This window comes from Rana temporaria, chromosome 3 (assembly GCF_905171775.1).
Source record: "Rana temporaria chromosome 3, aRanTem1.1, whole genome shotgun sequence".
In the NCBI taxonomy this organism is placed as follows: domain Eukaryota; kingdom Metazoa; phylum Chordata; class Amphibia; order Anura; family Ranidae; genus Rana; species Rana temporaria.
In genome coordinates, this window is record NC_053491.1 from 155,385,619 (window position 1) to 155,402,973 (window position 17,355).

General features: G+C 40.2%; 1 protein-coding gene across 4 annotated transcripts in view; it reads right to left on the reverse strand.

Annotated features, from left to right (window-relative positions):
• The window catches only part of PLXNB2 (plexin B2), a 296,169-nt gene that overhangs the window by 51,373 nt on the left and 227,441 nt on the right, over positions 1–17,355 (reverse strand). For all 4 annotated transcript variants that reach the window (XM_040343685.1, XM_040343687.1, XM_040343688.1 and 1 more), the window contains 2 exons: positions 10,662–10,829; positions 9,505–9,625 (listed from right to left, as the gene is read on the reverse strand). In XM_040343685.1, the coding sequence (XP_040199619.1) occupies positions 9,505–9,625; positions 10,662–10,829 (289 nt within the window). The remainder of the gene's footprint in view (positions 1–9,504; positions 9,626–10,661; positions 10,830–17,355) is intronic.

Genomic DNA, 17,355 nt, shown 5'->3' on the forward strand with positions numbered 1-17,355 from the left:
AAAGATCCTAGACCCTCCTAAGAAACCCCCAACAATATGGGAAAAAAATGGTTTCTTTGCCTGCAAAAAATGTTTACCATGTAAGGAAGCTAATAGACCAAAAAAATGTATCGACACCTTCACTTCCACCTCTAACAATACTCAGTTCCAAGTAAAATCATTTATAACATGCAACACTACTCATGTCGTCTACATGCTCGAGTGCCCTTGCCATTTAATGTACATAGGCAGAACCAAGAGAAAACTCAGAATTAGGATAGCGGAACATGTTGCAAACATTAAATCGGGATTCAAGGACCATAATGTGTCCCTTCACTTTCTGTTGCACCATAACCGCAACCCTGCTGGTCTAAAATTCTGGGCCATAGACCATGTTGAACCTACCTGGAGAGGGTGTAATCATGTGAGGATACTTTCACAGCGTGAAACGGAATGGATCTATTTGGCAGGTACGCTGGCACCGAAGGGCCTGAACATTGACTTGGACATAAATTGTTTCATTAGTGACCTTTGATGTATGAATTTACGTACCACGTGAACACAGACCCCGGTTGTGTTCTAAGCTATGGCGATCACTAACTAACAAGCTCATAATAGTACCTGTCCCCGTATATAGATGACCATATAATGATCATATATATCATCAGTTAAACATATCCATTCCCTGTATTATATGCCTGTGAACCAGGAATAGACACACATACGGGCCTTATCCCTATACCTCAGCCCTATGATCAGTCTATTTGTAGATTTACAAAATTGTACATCTGCTCCACATTACTAATCTCTCTCTCTATATATCTATATTTATATTTATATTTTTATATATATATATATATATATATTTTTATATTTATATTTTTATATTTTTATATATATGTATTTATGGATCACTATTTTTATATGTGTGCTCCTATACAGTATATATAAATTCCCTTTTATTTATTCTCTGATTATCCTTCAATAATGTCATTAACAGCGGTTTTCGGGTGCACCGCACTGTACATTATATACTGCGTTTGTTTTTTTAATGTCTTGGGTATATTACACCTTTTAAGATATTTTTAAACTTTTTTACCATATGCGTTTTTTACATGTAGATACATAATTCATGTCCTTATATGGTATTATACACGTTAACACCCTATTTTGACTGTGGAGATATCACCACTTATAGTATTGGATAGACCAACATCCGTGTTGAATACACCAATCATCTACAATGTACACGCAGCTCGCAAAATATATAACTTGCCTTAAACAAATGGCGCCGGAGTTACAATATAAAATGCACATCTAGTGTGCATTTGTGAGGCGGAACAATGCACCCTATAAGTGACCACTGCATGGTGGTCACTTTGTACATTAAACAAACATACCAATAATCTTTCTATCAGTAGCTATATCTAATGCTAGCATGCTACCGTAACAAGTTACCACATTTAAATTGCTATTCCGCAACTTATGGGGATTCTTGGATCCACATCACTGTCCGCCTGTTCACCCATACACGGAGCGGTGATGAACGATGCCAGACACTCCCACCTCAAATGTGATTGGCTATGACCAATTGTATCTTTGAAAGTTTATCACCAAAAAGTAAAACGAAGAATTACCTCTCTTTTCCTGTTTGATATATGTATTAACTCATTATATTATCTGTCATCGATACCGAGATCGCTCATTTAAACAAATGATCTTTTTTAATGACAGTACTCACTCGTGAGAATACACATCTCCCCGTATGTGCCATTTACCAATGGCACATATCCCAACATAAAACGGGGAAGACGCGATCTCACCCCCCTTTTTTTAGGCTTATGTGGCCATATTAAAATGCAGTTTAGATTTCCTAAAAACATTATTCCTCTTGTAAACCCATTAAACATCCCGGGTGATGTCCATCTCTATGTCCGGATCTGTTAGCACCAATCAGATCCGGTGGGCGGTAAGGACATAACCAATAGTCGTTGGATGCTGGGGTATAAAGAGATAGTGAAGGCGTCATGTAGCCACGCCCTCAGTCGAAGTCGGAAGTGACGAAACGCGTCAGGGCGTGGCTACAGTTAGACGCTACACGGAAGTCGAAAGTGCGTTCCACCGCGCTTCATCTTTTGTCCAACACAGCAGGAGAACGAGACCAGCTGATCTACAGCACTCGCGCGGCTCCCGGGGACAGAAGCTGATATATATGCATACCTTTTTTTACAATATTGTACGGGAATTAATCAAAAGGTTTTTTCCATGCTTAGGAGGGGTCATTGTTTAGTCACATTACACTATGATTTTTGTGTTTCTTTGCCTCCTATGTACCCCCGCCTGAGTTGATTTAACCCGCACAGTACCTGAATACACAGATGGTTTGTTAGCAAATCTCACTTAGATTTGCTGTGGTAAGCCTATTTCCTCCTTTTTGGGCGACTTATCCACATTTTTGGTGCATTCACAAATTAAATTTTGTTTGGTATAAGGTGCTTATATACCATTGATCGATCACCTCCCTCACCATCACTTATTCAGGATATCCATCTGAACAGATTATTTCTGTTTATAGCGCTGTTTTATCACTTTGAACACTTGCTTATATGACCTTACAGTTAAAGCCCTGTAAATGTTCCCGACTCTTTTCAGAAGAATAAACTATTGTATGTTATGTTAATAATAAACGTGTCCTCATTTCCTAATGATCAAGACAATGTGGCCCTCACTAAACCCCATGTGGACTTATTCTCTTTAATGAAGCTATTGTATTTCGTTTGACATGCCTGCTTCTAAGGCAGTAAATAACCATCAACTGGTTGGAAAAAATGCAAGGCACTGTTCTTGACTACATATCAATATTTAATCAACATAGATTATTTAACAAGAACATAAAGTTGAGAAAAGAAGAAGAAAAAGCAAAAAAAAAAAAAAAGCAAACCCAGCTGCCAGGTAACATCTAAATAAAATATAACAACCGTTCCTACAATTTTTTTAACCTGGTCTACAAAAACAACAGATCTGATCTAGAGTTTTGGATTGGGTCAGGAATGGTTGAGAACTCTAATGCAGCGTACACACGATTGGAGTTTCCAACAACAAATGTTCGATGGTAGCTTGTCGGAAATTCCGACTGTGTGTATGACCAGTTAAATAGCCCTGTAAATTGGACATTTGCTGTCGGAATTTCCGAAAACACAAATTTGAGAGCTGGTTTTGTTGTGGGAAATTCCAATCATGTGTACACAATTCTGACACACAAAATTCCACGCATTCTCGCAATCAAGCAGAAGAGCCGTACTGCCTATTGAACTGAATTTTTCTCAGTTCGTTGTACGTCTTGCATGTCACCTCGTTCTTGACGTTCGGAATTTCCTAAAACATTTGTGTGACCGTGTATATGCAAGACAAGTTTGAGCCAACATCCGTCGGAAAAAAATCCACGGTTTTGTTGTCGGAATGTCCAATAGTCTGTACGCGGCATTACTTCCTGTCATGAAGACCACTAGAACTAGAATTATAAAGAACCTCCCTTACAGGGATGCAGACAACAATGAAATCTTAACTACCGGTAGGTTTTAACTACCCACCCAAAAAAATACAGAAAAAGCTTTGGCTGTCTATGATTGTTTCTTGCATCATAACCAGCAAATTACCATAACCACAAAACAATTCAGTAAAATCAACTCTCCTTCCTATAAGAAAAAAAATTTTTTTTGAAGTCTCCATGCCATCACCAATAACAGGTTAAAGAGTTGAAAAAAAAAAAAAAAACAGGGACCTTTCCATGGCCACATACCCTTGTTTACATGTCATAGCTGAGCAGGGCTTAAGCATCCCCCGAGTGATGCATTTCATTTTCTGCTGTGTGTAATCTGTGCTTAAATACACTGCTATGTAGTAAAGGCAATAATCCTAACACTATATGATTTAAGAAAACTGGAAATGGACATATAGCTACCCATTGCAAGAAAACAGGTAAAGGTGTTCATTGTGAAACAGCCACATTTTTTATTGAATTATGGGAGTCCTATAAAGCAGGCCTGCAGTCAGTGCCTCTTTCTCGTACTGAACACTGCCAAAGCAAAGCAAATGAAATGGCAGAAGCAGCTGTTAACTAGACCCTAATGAAGCTGTATTGAACGTTGAAGAATTTCAGAGTTCTAACAATTTTTTTTAATGGGAGCAGCCAGGGTGGATTTGATTTAAATCAAGTCGATTTAAATCACTTGTAAAAAGGCTTGATTTAAATCAACTCGATTTAAATCATAATCTCTGTCGTGCAGAGGCTCCTCCTCTGACCCGCTATTGACTCACAGACAGTCCCATTCACTTTAATGGGACGGCTGGTGATGCGGCAGTGACACAACAAGGTGAGTGACGTGGCGACATCAGGTGAGTGGATGCCAGCTAACAGGCTCTGCCATGATGAATCTGAAATGACAGGTGCTCTTTAAATCTAAGGATTTATTCTTGCTGGTATTTAGAATCTTTAATATTTGCAAACAAAATGAAGGTTTCCTATTTAGAATAATAAGCCGTCAGGTTAGTAAAACAGCGATATCAGAACTGATTCAATCATACAGTTTGAAGTGTACAAGGATTTGCAAAACAATGGAATAAAGGAATATTGCTGGGGGCGGCGTCAAGATGGTGACCTGAGCGGACGTGGGTGACTGGAGCTCCGCGCCTTGAAGGGATTCAATACTACCCTACTTTGACTTTTGTACTCGCAAACGCTGGGCATGAGAAAGGGGGAAGTCTGTCTCTAAGGACTCATTGACACTAGCTTTGACTTTGCTTCAAAAATTATACCCCATATAGCATTAGTGGTGCTTTCAAATGTCTTCAAAGCTTCCATACAAGTCAATGGCGAAGCCCCACCGAAGCCCCACCAAAGCCCCAAGCAAACGCAGGTGTAAACAGGACTGTAAGCTAACAATTTTATTTAGTGACAGGAGCTTTGACTGGCGTTCAGAGAGCTTTAACAAAGCGTGTCCGAAACCATGATTTGTAGCAACTGTAAACTAGCCTTGACCGAAAGCGGATCTCGACTCCCAAAACACCTCCGCCATCTCAGGGACTACACACGGTACCCCGACCAAGCATGGCGTCCCAGACAGAGCAGCTAGTATTGCCCCCGCTGGGGTTGGAACAATTTATTGCCCTCATGCAGGCCATAACGGGTTGCCAGCCCACCCTGATGAAAATTTACCTAATGCAGCTGGAGATGGGGCTAATCTGGCGGGATATGGATAAGTTCCAGGGATAGACTGTCAAACAGGTAGTGGGCGAAACAGAGGACTCGGTTTGTGAAGGTCATAGAATCCAATGCTAAAGACAGTAAAAACAGAAACTGCAGAAATAACCTATGCATGGTAGGTCTTCCTGAGGGAGTTGCGGCCTACACAGAACATCTACTGCGCACGCTCCTCCCTCTGGCGCCATTCTCTCCTCACTTTGCGTTTGAGAGGGCCCAAAGGATGCCATCTGTGAGAGGCCATCCTGGTGCCTCTCCATGCACATTTATATTCAGTTTATTGAACTTTCGGGACCAGGACCTGGTTCTGCGGAAGGCAAGGAGACTGGAGGAGCTGCGCCACGAAAATGCTATGGTTATGATCTTTCCAGACTACTCCGTGGAAACTCAGAGCCTTCGCAGAGCCTTTGATCAAGTTCAGGCCCAGCTTCGCACCAAGGGGTTAAAGTACAGCATGCTGTTTCCAGCTCGTGTGCGTGTGGTGGATGGCGAGTTTACTCGATACTTTACCTCCCCGCTGGAGGCTTCGCAATGGCTCGATTCCCTGCCACGTGTCCGCTGATTCTGCCTGTCGTGTGGTTAGGGGTGCTCTGTTCCCCCCTTTTCTACCTGCTCTCCTGTGATGTGCCTTACCGCATTCACCCTATATGCCTGTGGCCCTACTCCACCCGACTGGTGCTGCTATTTTGGTTTGCTTGCGACTCCAGTGCTGAACTGTAAAGCCGGTAACACTGGGGCTCCCTGGTCTATGCTATGCCCTGTCAAAGTGGCCTTTATCCTGTTGGTATTGGTGACGTCTCACTGACTCTCCTGGCTCTGCAATTAGCATTCTCATTTATTTGAGGAAACTGCTTACCCCTTCATACCATCTGCCTTAACACTGCAGGATCCGCTGCTGACATTATCTCTGCTTTCAACGTTGCATATTTAAAGCAGGATTTGGTCCTTGTCCTACAACATGGCATCGTTTGGTCCTGTACCAGTGATCTACTGAGTGAAGCTAGGCGAGGCGGGCTACATGGAGAGATGGGGGACAAATTACTACTCTTCCCATTGTTCTATTTTTACTTCCCTGTTACTCACCAGTTTTCGTTGCAATAGAGTCTGTGCCCTTAGCAATGTCTAAGTGAACTGAGGAAAACACTTTCTTTATTCTTTCAGTAATGGATCCCTCATTGCATATAGCCTTTAAGTTACAAAGTCTGCAAAACAGTTTGCTCCCACCATCGACAACTGAGAGCTTGGCAAGCTACCTTTTACGCACTGCCCCCATAGGAGACTATACTATGGCTCAGTTACTCCTGGTTCGGGTCGTTATAGGTTTGGGTAATTAAACTCTGTGGTTTTTCTGTTCTCGAGGTGTGGGTTGGGATGGGACTTCGTTTTTTTTGGGTTCTTAATAAGACCGTAACGGTGCAGTAGATGTAGTTCTCAGATGATGTTTATTCCTACTTTGCTGGCTAACTTTTCCTTTATAGGTCGTGATGCTTTCAACATTTCATTTTGCAGCTCCCTTTGGGTCTAGAGCAGTGGTCATCAACCCTGCCCTACAGGGCCCACTAACAGGCCAGGTTTTCAAGATAACTGAAATACATCACAGGTGATATCATTTGCTGCTCAGTGATTGCAGTATTCTAGACTGCATCTCCCCATGGTAATACATAAAACCTGGCCTGTTAGTGGGTCCTGTAGGGCAGGGTTGATGACCACTGGTCTAGAGGGTCGATTCTTATGGCCCCCTCCTCCCCAAATTTTCAATACTATATTCTATTTTGGATTTGTTTTCTGGTGGAACTCTAGGATGATGGTTCCTAATACGATTGTTAACTTAATACTCATCTGTATGACTGTACCACTGATGTCTTATTTCTGTTTGATGTGAAATAAACTTTATGTAAACAAAAAAAAAGAAAAAGAAAAAAGGAATATTTTCTGAACTAGGTTTTATCTCATGGTTATTGTGTGAATGCAATGCATGTTTATCTAAGCTTGCGGCGCTTGGAATTATTTAATGGAGTTTACCAAAAAAATCAAATATTACTGAAGTAAAAAAACGCAACATTAGTAGATTTCCATTAACAATCCAACAAATTGCTTGTGTAAACACTTTTTATTTTTTAATTTTAGGTCTGCTATTTTTTTTATTTAAATCAGATATTTTTTTTGATTTGTATTAAATGTATTTTAATACAATGCTTTTGGAGTAAAAATCTATCTAAAGATAGTTTTCTATTTAAGATACATTAATAATTTTGTTTATTCAGCATGAAATGGAGCTTAGTTATGTAGCATACACAACTAAGCTCTATTTAATGCTGAATAAACAAAATGATTCATGTATCTTAAATAGAAAACTATCTTTAGATTTATACTCCAAAAGCATTTTATCAAAATAAATTTGATACAAATCAATGCCCTTTCAGTTAAAAACCCCTTTTCACACCCACAGAGCAGCCGTGTTAGCGGTAAAGCGCCGCTAGTTTTAGCGGCGCATAGGGCCCTTTTCACACTGACTGCAGGAGGTACGCTGGCGGTATAGCGGCGTTATTTTCAATGGGAAGGAGCAGTGGAGGAGCGGTAAACACCCCGCTCCTTTACCGCTCCAAAAGATGTGGCTAGCAGGACTTTTGGAGCGGTCCTGCTAGCGCACTGCTTCAGTGTGAAAGCCTTCGGGCTTTTACACTGAAGACTGCAGGGCTTTTTCAGGCGGTATTTAGGCGCTATTTTTAGCGCTGAACCACCTAAAAAAACATGCCAGTGTGAAAGGGGCCTTACTGGCGTTTTAGCTGCGCTTTTCGGCCACTAGCGTGGCCCTTTTAACTCCTGCTAGCGGCTGAAGAAAGGGTTAAATGTGTTCCGAAAAGTGCCGCTGCCAAATAGCTTTACAGGTACTTTGGTAGCGGTGCCTATTCATTTCAATGGGTAGGGGCAGTGGAGGAGCGGTGTATCCTAAACCGCTCCAAAGATGCTGCTTGCAGGACTTTTTCTAACGTCCGGCAAGCGCACCACTCCAGTGTGAAAGCACTCAGGCTTTCACACTGGGACTACAGGGGAGGCGTTTTTCAGGCGCACTTTTCAGCCCTTTAGCGCCTGATAAACGCCTACAGTGTGAAAGGGGTCCTACTGTATGAACACAGTGGAATTGATTTATTAAAACTGGATAGTGCAAAATCTGGTGCAGCCGTGTATGGTAGCCATTTAGCTTCTAACTTCAGCTTGTTCAATTAAGTTTTGACCAAAAAAACAACAACCTGGAAGCCGATTGGTTTCTATGAAGAGCTGCACCAGATTTTTGCACGAATCGGCTTCCAGTTTTCTTTTGTCAAAGCTTAATTGAACAAGCTGAAGTTAGAAGCTAAATGGCTACCATGCACAGCTGCACCAGAGTTTGCACTCCAGTTTTAGAAATCAACCCCATCATTAAGTCAGCATTTTGGTACAAGGCCTGAGTCACACCTATGCATTTTTAGTGCTTTTTTCAGATTTGTACTACAGAATGTGTTCCATAGGAAACCATGTGAAATGGACTGTAGTGCAAATCTGCAAAATGCAAAAAGCACTAAAAATGCACAGGTGTGAATCAGGCCTAAAGGCAGAACCCAACACAGAAGTAATAAGGTTAAGGACCAGACCTCAAAATTCTGTGGCTTTCCCACAAGTCACTTACTGTGCTGCTTGGGCAATTTCCCTTTACACTATTCAAATTCTCCTAAAGACGGATGCAACTATTTGAACTTAAACAAGCAATGCTCATTGGGCCTTACATCACATTTAAACCCCAAAATAAGAATGTAATTTATTATATCTTACCAGTTCTTTAAATGTAGCTGCTGCATTCATTGCCTTTTTAAAAACCTTTATTTTCACCTGGTGATCCTGTCAGAAAAACACTTTGTCCTTTGGGACAACGCTCACTCTTCATACTGTATCTATGGAGAAGCAGCATGGTCACTCTAGGCTGCTTTACTGACAGACCACAAACCTCTCGCCTCACCTCCATCCAATAGAGAGGAAGGCTGTGAAAGTTCACAGGGGATAGCTTGAAAAGCAGAAAACATTGTTCTAGATATCAGTACAGTATGCATGAAGTTACAAGATCACTGGATTTCTCTCAGGATCAGCAAGTAGTTTTCTGTACTTGAATGAACTGTACTTATCCTGAAAAAGGAAATACAATGTAGCTACCATATCTACAAATTGTGAAGCTGAAATGTATTACATTTTTGTTCTTGTAATTAAAAATACAATAAGGAAAAAACACTTACTAATTGTGCACTGTCTCCATCCACCTGTCTCTTCTCTCTTCTTGATCGTGACATTGCCATCATGCTGAAGTTCTGAACAAGATTGAATCCCATACCAGATATGGTAATATTTCTTCCTCCACTATTTACAAAGGCAATAGATTTATTGTCCGTTGTTTTTATCATTCATATTTCAAGCATTCAGTTACACAAACTTTGGACTGAAAGTCACTAACTGCCTAACAGAACATTAGTACTGTACCATAAATGAGCTACAAAGTAAAAATTCACATTACTAAATGTTTCAAGTAACCACCTACCACTCCCTAAATAGGAATTTGCACTCTGGACAATCAGGATGTCTTTCAAGTAGGCCAAACATTCAGTATATGAACCCCAGAGTTTTTGTTGCCCATTTTTATGCTTTACCTCTCATAAAACAAAGTTTTACAACAGTAAGGCATGCTCTAGTTTGAATAAAAAGCATATTGTATATTCAATGATTGTGTATTTTTAAGATAGCATCAAGTTGGGTACATGGGCCAAATGTCGGGAGGCAACGGTCGATTAAAAAAACAAAACAAAGACATGGACGTACAGTATTTCTGAAGTGCCAATTTTAAACAGCGCTTTAGAAAATACTCAGGTGGCCTGTGTGCTCATAAATGGCTGTGATTTTAGTGGTCATTGGACACCTTAGGTCACAGTCGCTATGTACAAAGCCAACCACAGTGCCTCTGTACCTTGTGATCACTGTGAATCAATTCCAGAGATCACAATGGAGGATGGGATCATTATTTTAAAACTAAAAAAATGAAAAGCGAATGTAAGCAAACCCATTTTTGTTTTTCCCTTTATAAAGTAACAAATACAAAACCCAGTGGCCATTTAATAGCATCGAAAGAAAGGTCTATTTGTCTAAAAAAATAAGGTAAAAATCATTTGGGTACATGCGTTGCATGACTGAGTTATTATCAGTCTAACTATAACACTAAATACTGAAAAATGGCCAGGTAATGAAGGACTATATACAGACTGGTAGATGGTTGAATGTTAAGAGATGTATTAAGAAAACACACACACAGATTTTTTTGGGGGTGGAAATGAACAAATGAACCCTGAACAAATTAACTTTGAGATTACGACATGTACAATCCATCATAGAGTAGACAAAATACCTGGCAAAGCTTCGATCAGGGTAAAATTGGTTGATAGATGGGTTGCTTCTGTAATAGAATTGCTCAGCCTCTATCTCCATGTGATTGCCGTAATGCAACTTGACTTTGACAACTCCTTCCTTCTTACCTGCACCTGTAACACAAACTATGTCTTCACCAAATGCGATGCTGTAAAGGAAAATAATGAGAAGAAAGTCAGCAGCGTAGAGCTGTGCAGTGATGAGCTAAAACTCATCAATAAACAGCTTTTGAGAGACACAATCAGAGCAGGAAAGCAGCACAAAGGCAATACACATGTGCATCCTTCACGCATGAAGTCCTCAATGGCAAATAATAGGCTTGTGTTTCAGTCAACCATATGCCAAACAAACACCCTTGATGCTAAAACAGCTAATTATATGCATATAAGTTACAAACAAAAAGTTAAAGCTGAACTTAAGCTATTAAATCTTGTTCAATCTTGACAAATTCCCCCACAGCAACAGCTTTTTTTCAACCCACTTCCTCTGAGTCCAGGATGCTCTGAATCCATTTCTTGGAATTCAAGTAATACTATGTGCAAAGACTGTGTGAGATGAGACCACCCCAAGGAGTAAGTCTAGAACTGCCTGGGCTTCAATATTTCTTTGAGTATTACTTCATTGAATGTTACTTAAATGTCATTACATGAGTGCGAAAGAAAAAACACCCTTGACACCAGGTGTGTGCGAGAATTATATATATATATATAAAATAAAAAAATAAAACAGGTCAAATGCAGCCCCAGAATAGTCAACCACAATACAACAGTGTAAATGGAAATCTTAAAACTTGAATCTATAGTACCCTTCAAAACACAGAAGAACAAAGCCATTCTACAAGATAAGCTCTTAATAAGTGAAGTCAAAAAAATGGTTAAAAAAAAAAAAAAAAACACACTCTAAACAGAAACAGGTTTCAGTGTGATTTTGGAGGCGACAGATCAAGCTATGGCAATTAGCATTTGCATATTTTCAAAACTGTCTATCAGCTCCACTTTTTATTAGCCATTTGGAAACTCACTAGTGTCTTGGGCATTGCCTGGGCTATTAATGATTTGATGTTCTAAAAATGCCTCATCTGGAAAAGTGCACGTTAAATTATTCTCATGTTCCTCAAACTGTCCCCAGTTGTAATATTCACAGTAAAATAGGATAACTCCTCGATGTGCTTGAAGTAGGCTGGAATTCTGTAATTTTGTAACACTCTCACTGAATATTCCAGACAGCAATTCCTTTTTCTCTTTTAAGAAAGTCTGTATTATGCACAAATAAAACATACACACTTTATAAAGGTAAACAACTGCCAATGTAAAAAACAAAAAACATTTTACCGTGTACCCAATCATGCGCTATGGATTTTCCTGGCCATTAAAGTTTAACTAAACACAAAACCAAAATAATATAGTCACTGCAGTGCCGATGCGCGTGCCTGGCAGGTACCCGCGATCGGCGGTTACACAGACAAGGACGTGGATCTGCGTGTGTAAACACACAGATCCACGTCCTGTCAGGGAGAGGAGACAGATGCTGTGTCCCTTGTACCATGGGACACAGATCGGTCACCTCCCCCAGTCAGTCACCTTTCCCCACAGTTAGAAACACTATGCAGGGTACACGTTTAACCCCTTCCTCAACCCCTAGTGTTAACCCTTTCCCTGCCAGTCACATTTATACAGTAATCAGTGCATATTTATAGCACTGATCGCTGTATAAATGTGAATGGTCCCAAAAATGTGTCAAAAGTGTCCGATGTGTCCGCCATAATGTCGCAGTCACAATAAAAAAAAAATCTCAGATCGTCGCCATGACTAGTAAAAAAAAAAAAAAAATCTTAATTTTGTCCCCTATTTTAGCCTATACGCTATAACTTTTGCGCAAACCAGTCGCTAATTGCGATTTTTTTTTTTTACCAAAAAACATGTAGAAGAAGAATACGTATCGGCCTAAACTGAGAAAAAAAATGTTCATTTAAAAAAAAGGATTGGGATATTTATTATAGCAAAAAGTAAAAAAAATAGTGTTGCGACCGCGCAATTGTCAGTTACAGCGACGCCGTGCCAGAAGCTGAAATTTCGCCTGGGCAGGAAGGGGGTATATGTGCCCAGTAAGCAAGTGGTTAAAGATGGCTAAAAAGATCAGTGATGTCAATGGGAACTTATCTGAGAGGAAGAAATGTTTGATTGTTCAAGAAAACCCCTAGCAACCTGTGGCGGAACCCTAGTTGAGAATCCCTGCCCTAGACTCTTCTCCAGAAATGGACTACAAACATATCTGCATCTCTTCATCTCCATTACATAGGGTCGGAGGGGGTGCAGGGCAATTGGTTTACACAAAACAGCTAGGAAGGAAGATATTCTTAGAGCAGCTCACAGGAATTAACAAGGACGCTGCACTTCTGGCAAGGTCAACATGTATTTTTTTTTGTAATTGACAAAATGTTCTTAGCTCAAAAGAAAACAAAGGCAGCAGCCACATTTAAAGTGGTTGTAAACCCGTACATATAACCAGTAAAGTGTCTCGCCTCAGGTGATACACGGAGATTAAAAAAATCCATCTACATAAGTTGTACCCGTTTATATGCAGCCCCTTCTCTACATCCCTTCAAATTAGATTTTTTTACAGATTGACTGAGCTGCTGAAAACAGGGGCAGAAAGCTGAAATTAAACACCGCAGAGCTCATTAAGGAGAGCTCTGAGAGCCAATTAGAGGGAAAGGCTACACCCCCTTTCACACAGCAGCCGAGCAGAGGGTGTCAATCAGCTGGAGGTCTCTACCATCACCATTTTTGTCTTGGTGTCAGGAAAACTATTCAAAAGTGATTCATGCTGACAGAGGAAAGAAGAAGCAGAGAGAAATGACACACATAGTGCTCTTAATTGAGACAAGTACACACTATAGAGGGATATGCTTTGTTCATATTATATGTCTGAGGTTTACAACCACTGGGCTGGTAGCTGCAATAGATTACATTTTCTGGTGCAACCAGACTAACAATGGCAGACACTAATGCTGCGTACACACGATAGGTTAGTCTGATGAGAACGGTCTTATGGACCGTTTTCATTAGACCAAACGGATCGTGTGTGGGCCCCATAGGTTATTTATCCACAGGTTAAAAAAAAACTGGAACTTGTTTTAAAATTATCTGATGGATACCTAACCGATAGTAAAAAAAACTATCGTCTGTAGGCACGTCCATCGGTTAAAAATCCACGCATGCTCAGAATCAAGTCGACGCATGCTTGGAAGCATTGAACTTCATTTTTTTCCACAGGTCGTTGTGTTTTACGTCACCGCGTTCTGACACGATCGTTTTTTTCACTGATGGTGTGTAGGCACGACTGATCATCAGTCAGCTTCATCGGATAACGGATGGAAAAATCCATCAGACCATTTTCATCAGACTAACCTATTGTGTGTACAGGGCATAACAGTAATCTTGCCTCTCTGACAGTGTGGGAGCTGGTTTTAATGCATTATCCGGAACAAGCTTTTACAATTAGCTATGAGAATATTAGGCATGACTGTGCTTATTGCATTGTCATTTATGTTGTCATAGCATTCCATAGCCAATTCCAACACACACAAGAAGGTACCTTATGGCATATTTAAGTTGTAAGAGTATTGAAGTTGATTCCATGTAAAAAATAGTCTACAAGGCTTTGCTCTTATTTGTTGAACATAGTACTACAGAGGTGAATATTAATTGGAATGAGATTGGCTGAAGTTACTTAGAATTTAAAAGGCAATTGAAAATCATGGAGCGTTTGTTGCTAATCACTGTATGTCTCCCCAGCCAAATTGGCAAATCTGAAAGCAAAACTACGGAATACAACGGGGACAGCTGGAACTATTTGGCAAGTTTGCCTGCACAGTTTGGAGTCAAAGGTTTTGGGGAGTAGCACAGTAACCCTTTCATTGACGCTGCATTCCAAACCGTATTTGAGCCCAAACAATCAGCTAACTCATGCTATAATGATAGTCTTAAAATAACTTGACTGGCACATTTTAGCATACAAGGCACATTATGCTTGTGTTATCAGCAAACCCTAACAAAAAACCCTGGAATTTCCTTCTGTAAGCCAAGCTGTCTTTGTTTTATTTTAAGATGCTAATGAATTCTCTTTAGAGAAACAGTACTGAACTAAAATGACTTGCCATCATCCAGAATAGACAAGAGTTAAAATCATGTCTTCTAAGACACAGTACAGGCCAAAGAAGAATGCCAAATATCTTTCTACTTGACAGTTAAATCTTTCAGATACGCTCATAATTTCCTGCCCTGATTAATGTAACCTTTTAAACATAACTTGGCAGGAATATCTTGCAAAAAAAACACACACATTCCCTATTGTAAAATGCCCTAAACATTCCTTTGCTCTGTTTATCCAGGCAGTCAGTGAATTCCCTTCCCTCCTAATTAATTCTCATGTTTCATTCAGGTTTCTGCGACTCTGCAAGACTATGACCCACTTAACTCTCCCAAAGACGTCAGTGTACAGAATTCCTGAACAAAGGCTGAGTCTCTGTACCTGCTTCTTGTACTCATCTGCAAACTACGAATGTTGCTTTGTTAGAATAAGCTTTAAAAACACTTTTCTGACAAAATGGATAAAAGCATCAATGCAGTGATAGAACAAAGGTTGTAAACATTTTGTCTCCGTTATTACTATAAAGGTTTTGAAAGAACCCTTTAGAGCCGGTTCACACAGCCGTGGCACGACTTCGGGGCGACTCTGCAAGACGTCCTGAAGACGACCTGCAAAACGACTTCTGTATAGAAGTCAATGCAGGTCGCCCTGAGCCGCCCCCAAAGTCGTACAGGAACCTTTTTCTAAGTTGGAGCTTAGAAAAAGCATCGCTCCTATTAGAAAGGTTCCATTGCATTGAATGGGACGCGACTCGTCACGTTTTAAAAACCTGACAGCTGTGCAGGCCTCTGTATACACAGCCATGTCTTTTATTTAAAGAGATTTGTGAATTGGTGATCTACAAGTCATGTCTGCCACCGCAATGGACCTTGCTTTGACTAAGACACCATTAAAGTTCATGCAAGTGTAAAGGCAGGTGTCCCAAAACTTTTGGTAATATAGTGTTATGTTGGTTCACGAAGGATATTAAACCCAAAAGCAAACAAACATTTTATTGCAGCTTATGACTGCATTTGTTTTCTTTTGTAGGCTCTCTTTCCTTTATTTTTAACTGGTGATCAGGCCTCTGGTAAGAGGCCAATTGTTTTAATCTTTCTCAGTTGGGATGTAAAAGCGCTTACCAATGAATATAGTGGATATCCATGCGTTGCACTGGAATTATAAATGGACACTCACTATATTTTAATTTATGTAAATAGTTTTTTTTTGGACTTTAACCACATCAATACTGGGCACTAAAAGAAATCTAATAAAATTGAATTTTATCATAAATTTAAGCCAAAACTTATTCTGCTACATGTATTTGGTAAAAAAAAAAAACATATGATTTTACTGTTACATATGTGGGGGACAGGTGTTTTTACTGTGTGGGGGACATGTGTGTTGGGGAAATTGTGTTTTACACTGTGTGTTACTAGGCTGGTAATCAGTAAAAAAACGTAAAAAAACAGCTCATACTCACTGATCACCAGTCGGCTGCAGCGATCCGTTCTCCTCACTGACAACTAATGTGTGAGAAGAGAGCCGATAGCCTAGCAACCAGCTCCCTTTTTACATCACATGCGGCTGTGATTGGACACGGGTGTCATGTGATCAGGAGGGCCAATCACAGAGCACTCCTGCCGATCTGAGATGTGCCGTGTCCGTGTGACACAAGCGCATCTGGATCGCGCATGCGATCCCCCTCCTTCTGGGGGACGTTCCTGAAAGTCCACTCAGGAGAGAGCTCCCACCCGGACGTACATTTGCAGTGGTTAGGTGGGAAGTGGATAAAATGAAAAAAAATAAAATAAAATCTTAAAAATTTTTCACCGATTTGGTTTATCCCCTTTGTTTTTTTTCACAGTGATTTGGAAGTTTATACGTTTTGGGATTGCGCAATTCCTTTATATGTACAATCAGACCAGTAAGTCTGATGATTTTCAACAGAACAAGCTGTGCTGCAGATGTAGTAGTTGGGAGGGTTGAGAGAAACCATTTAAAACTGGCAGGGGTGGTTGCAATGGTTGGCTTTTATTTATGTAAAACCTTTATTCCAAAAAGAAAACACAAAACTGTGTGCTTTAACTGCTTATAAAGTGTGAGCTTGAGTTTGGCTTTAATTTGTTAGCATATCAAAATCTGCTAGTACAGCAAACCCCCCCCCCCCCTTTAAAGAATGCTGTTGTCCAAATGTGTCCCCTGTTCTCCTTCATTCGGAGTGGGAGCACGCTTATACAAGAGATGTATTACTGGTCAGATCACCAAATGAAAACAGAGGAAAAATGCCTACAAAAAACAACAAAAAACAAATGCAGCCACAAAATCTAATGATTGGTTAGCTGCAATAAATTACATTTTTGGGTTTAATACCACGTTAAAGAAATGTTTAATACACCTGTAATTAAAGAAAGAAATCATCAAGCGTAATAAGCTACAATACCGTACCTTATCAAGACACACATATTAAAGTGGAGCTCCACCCTAAAGTGGAACCCTCCCCCCCTCCGGTGTCACATTTGGCACCTTTCAGGGGGAGGGGG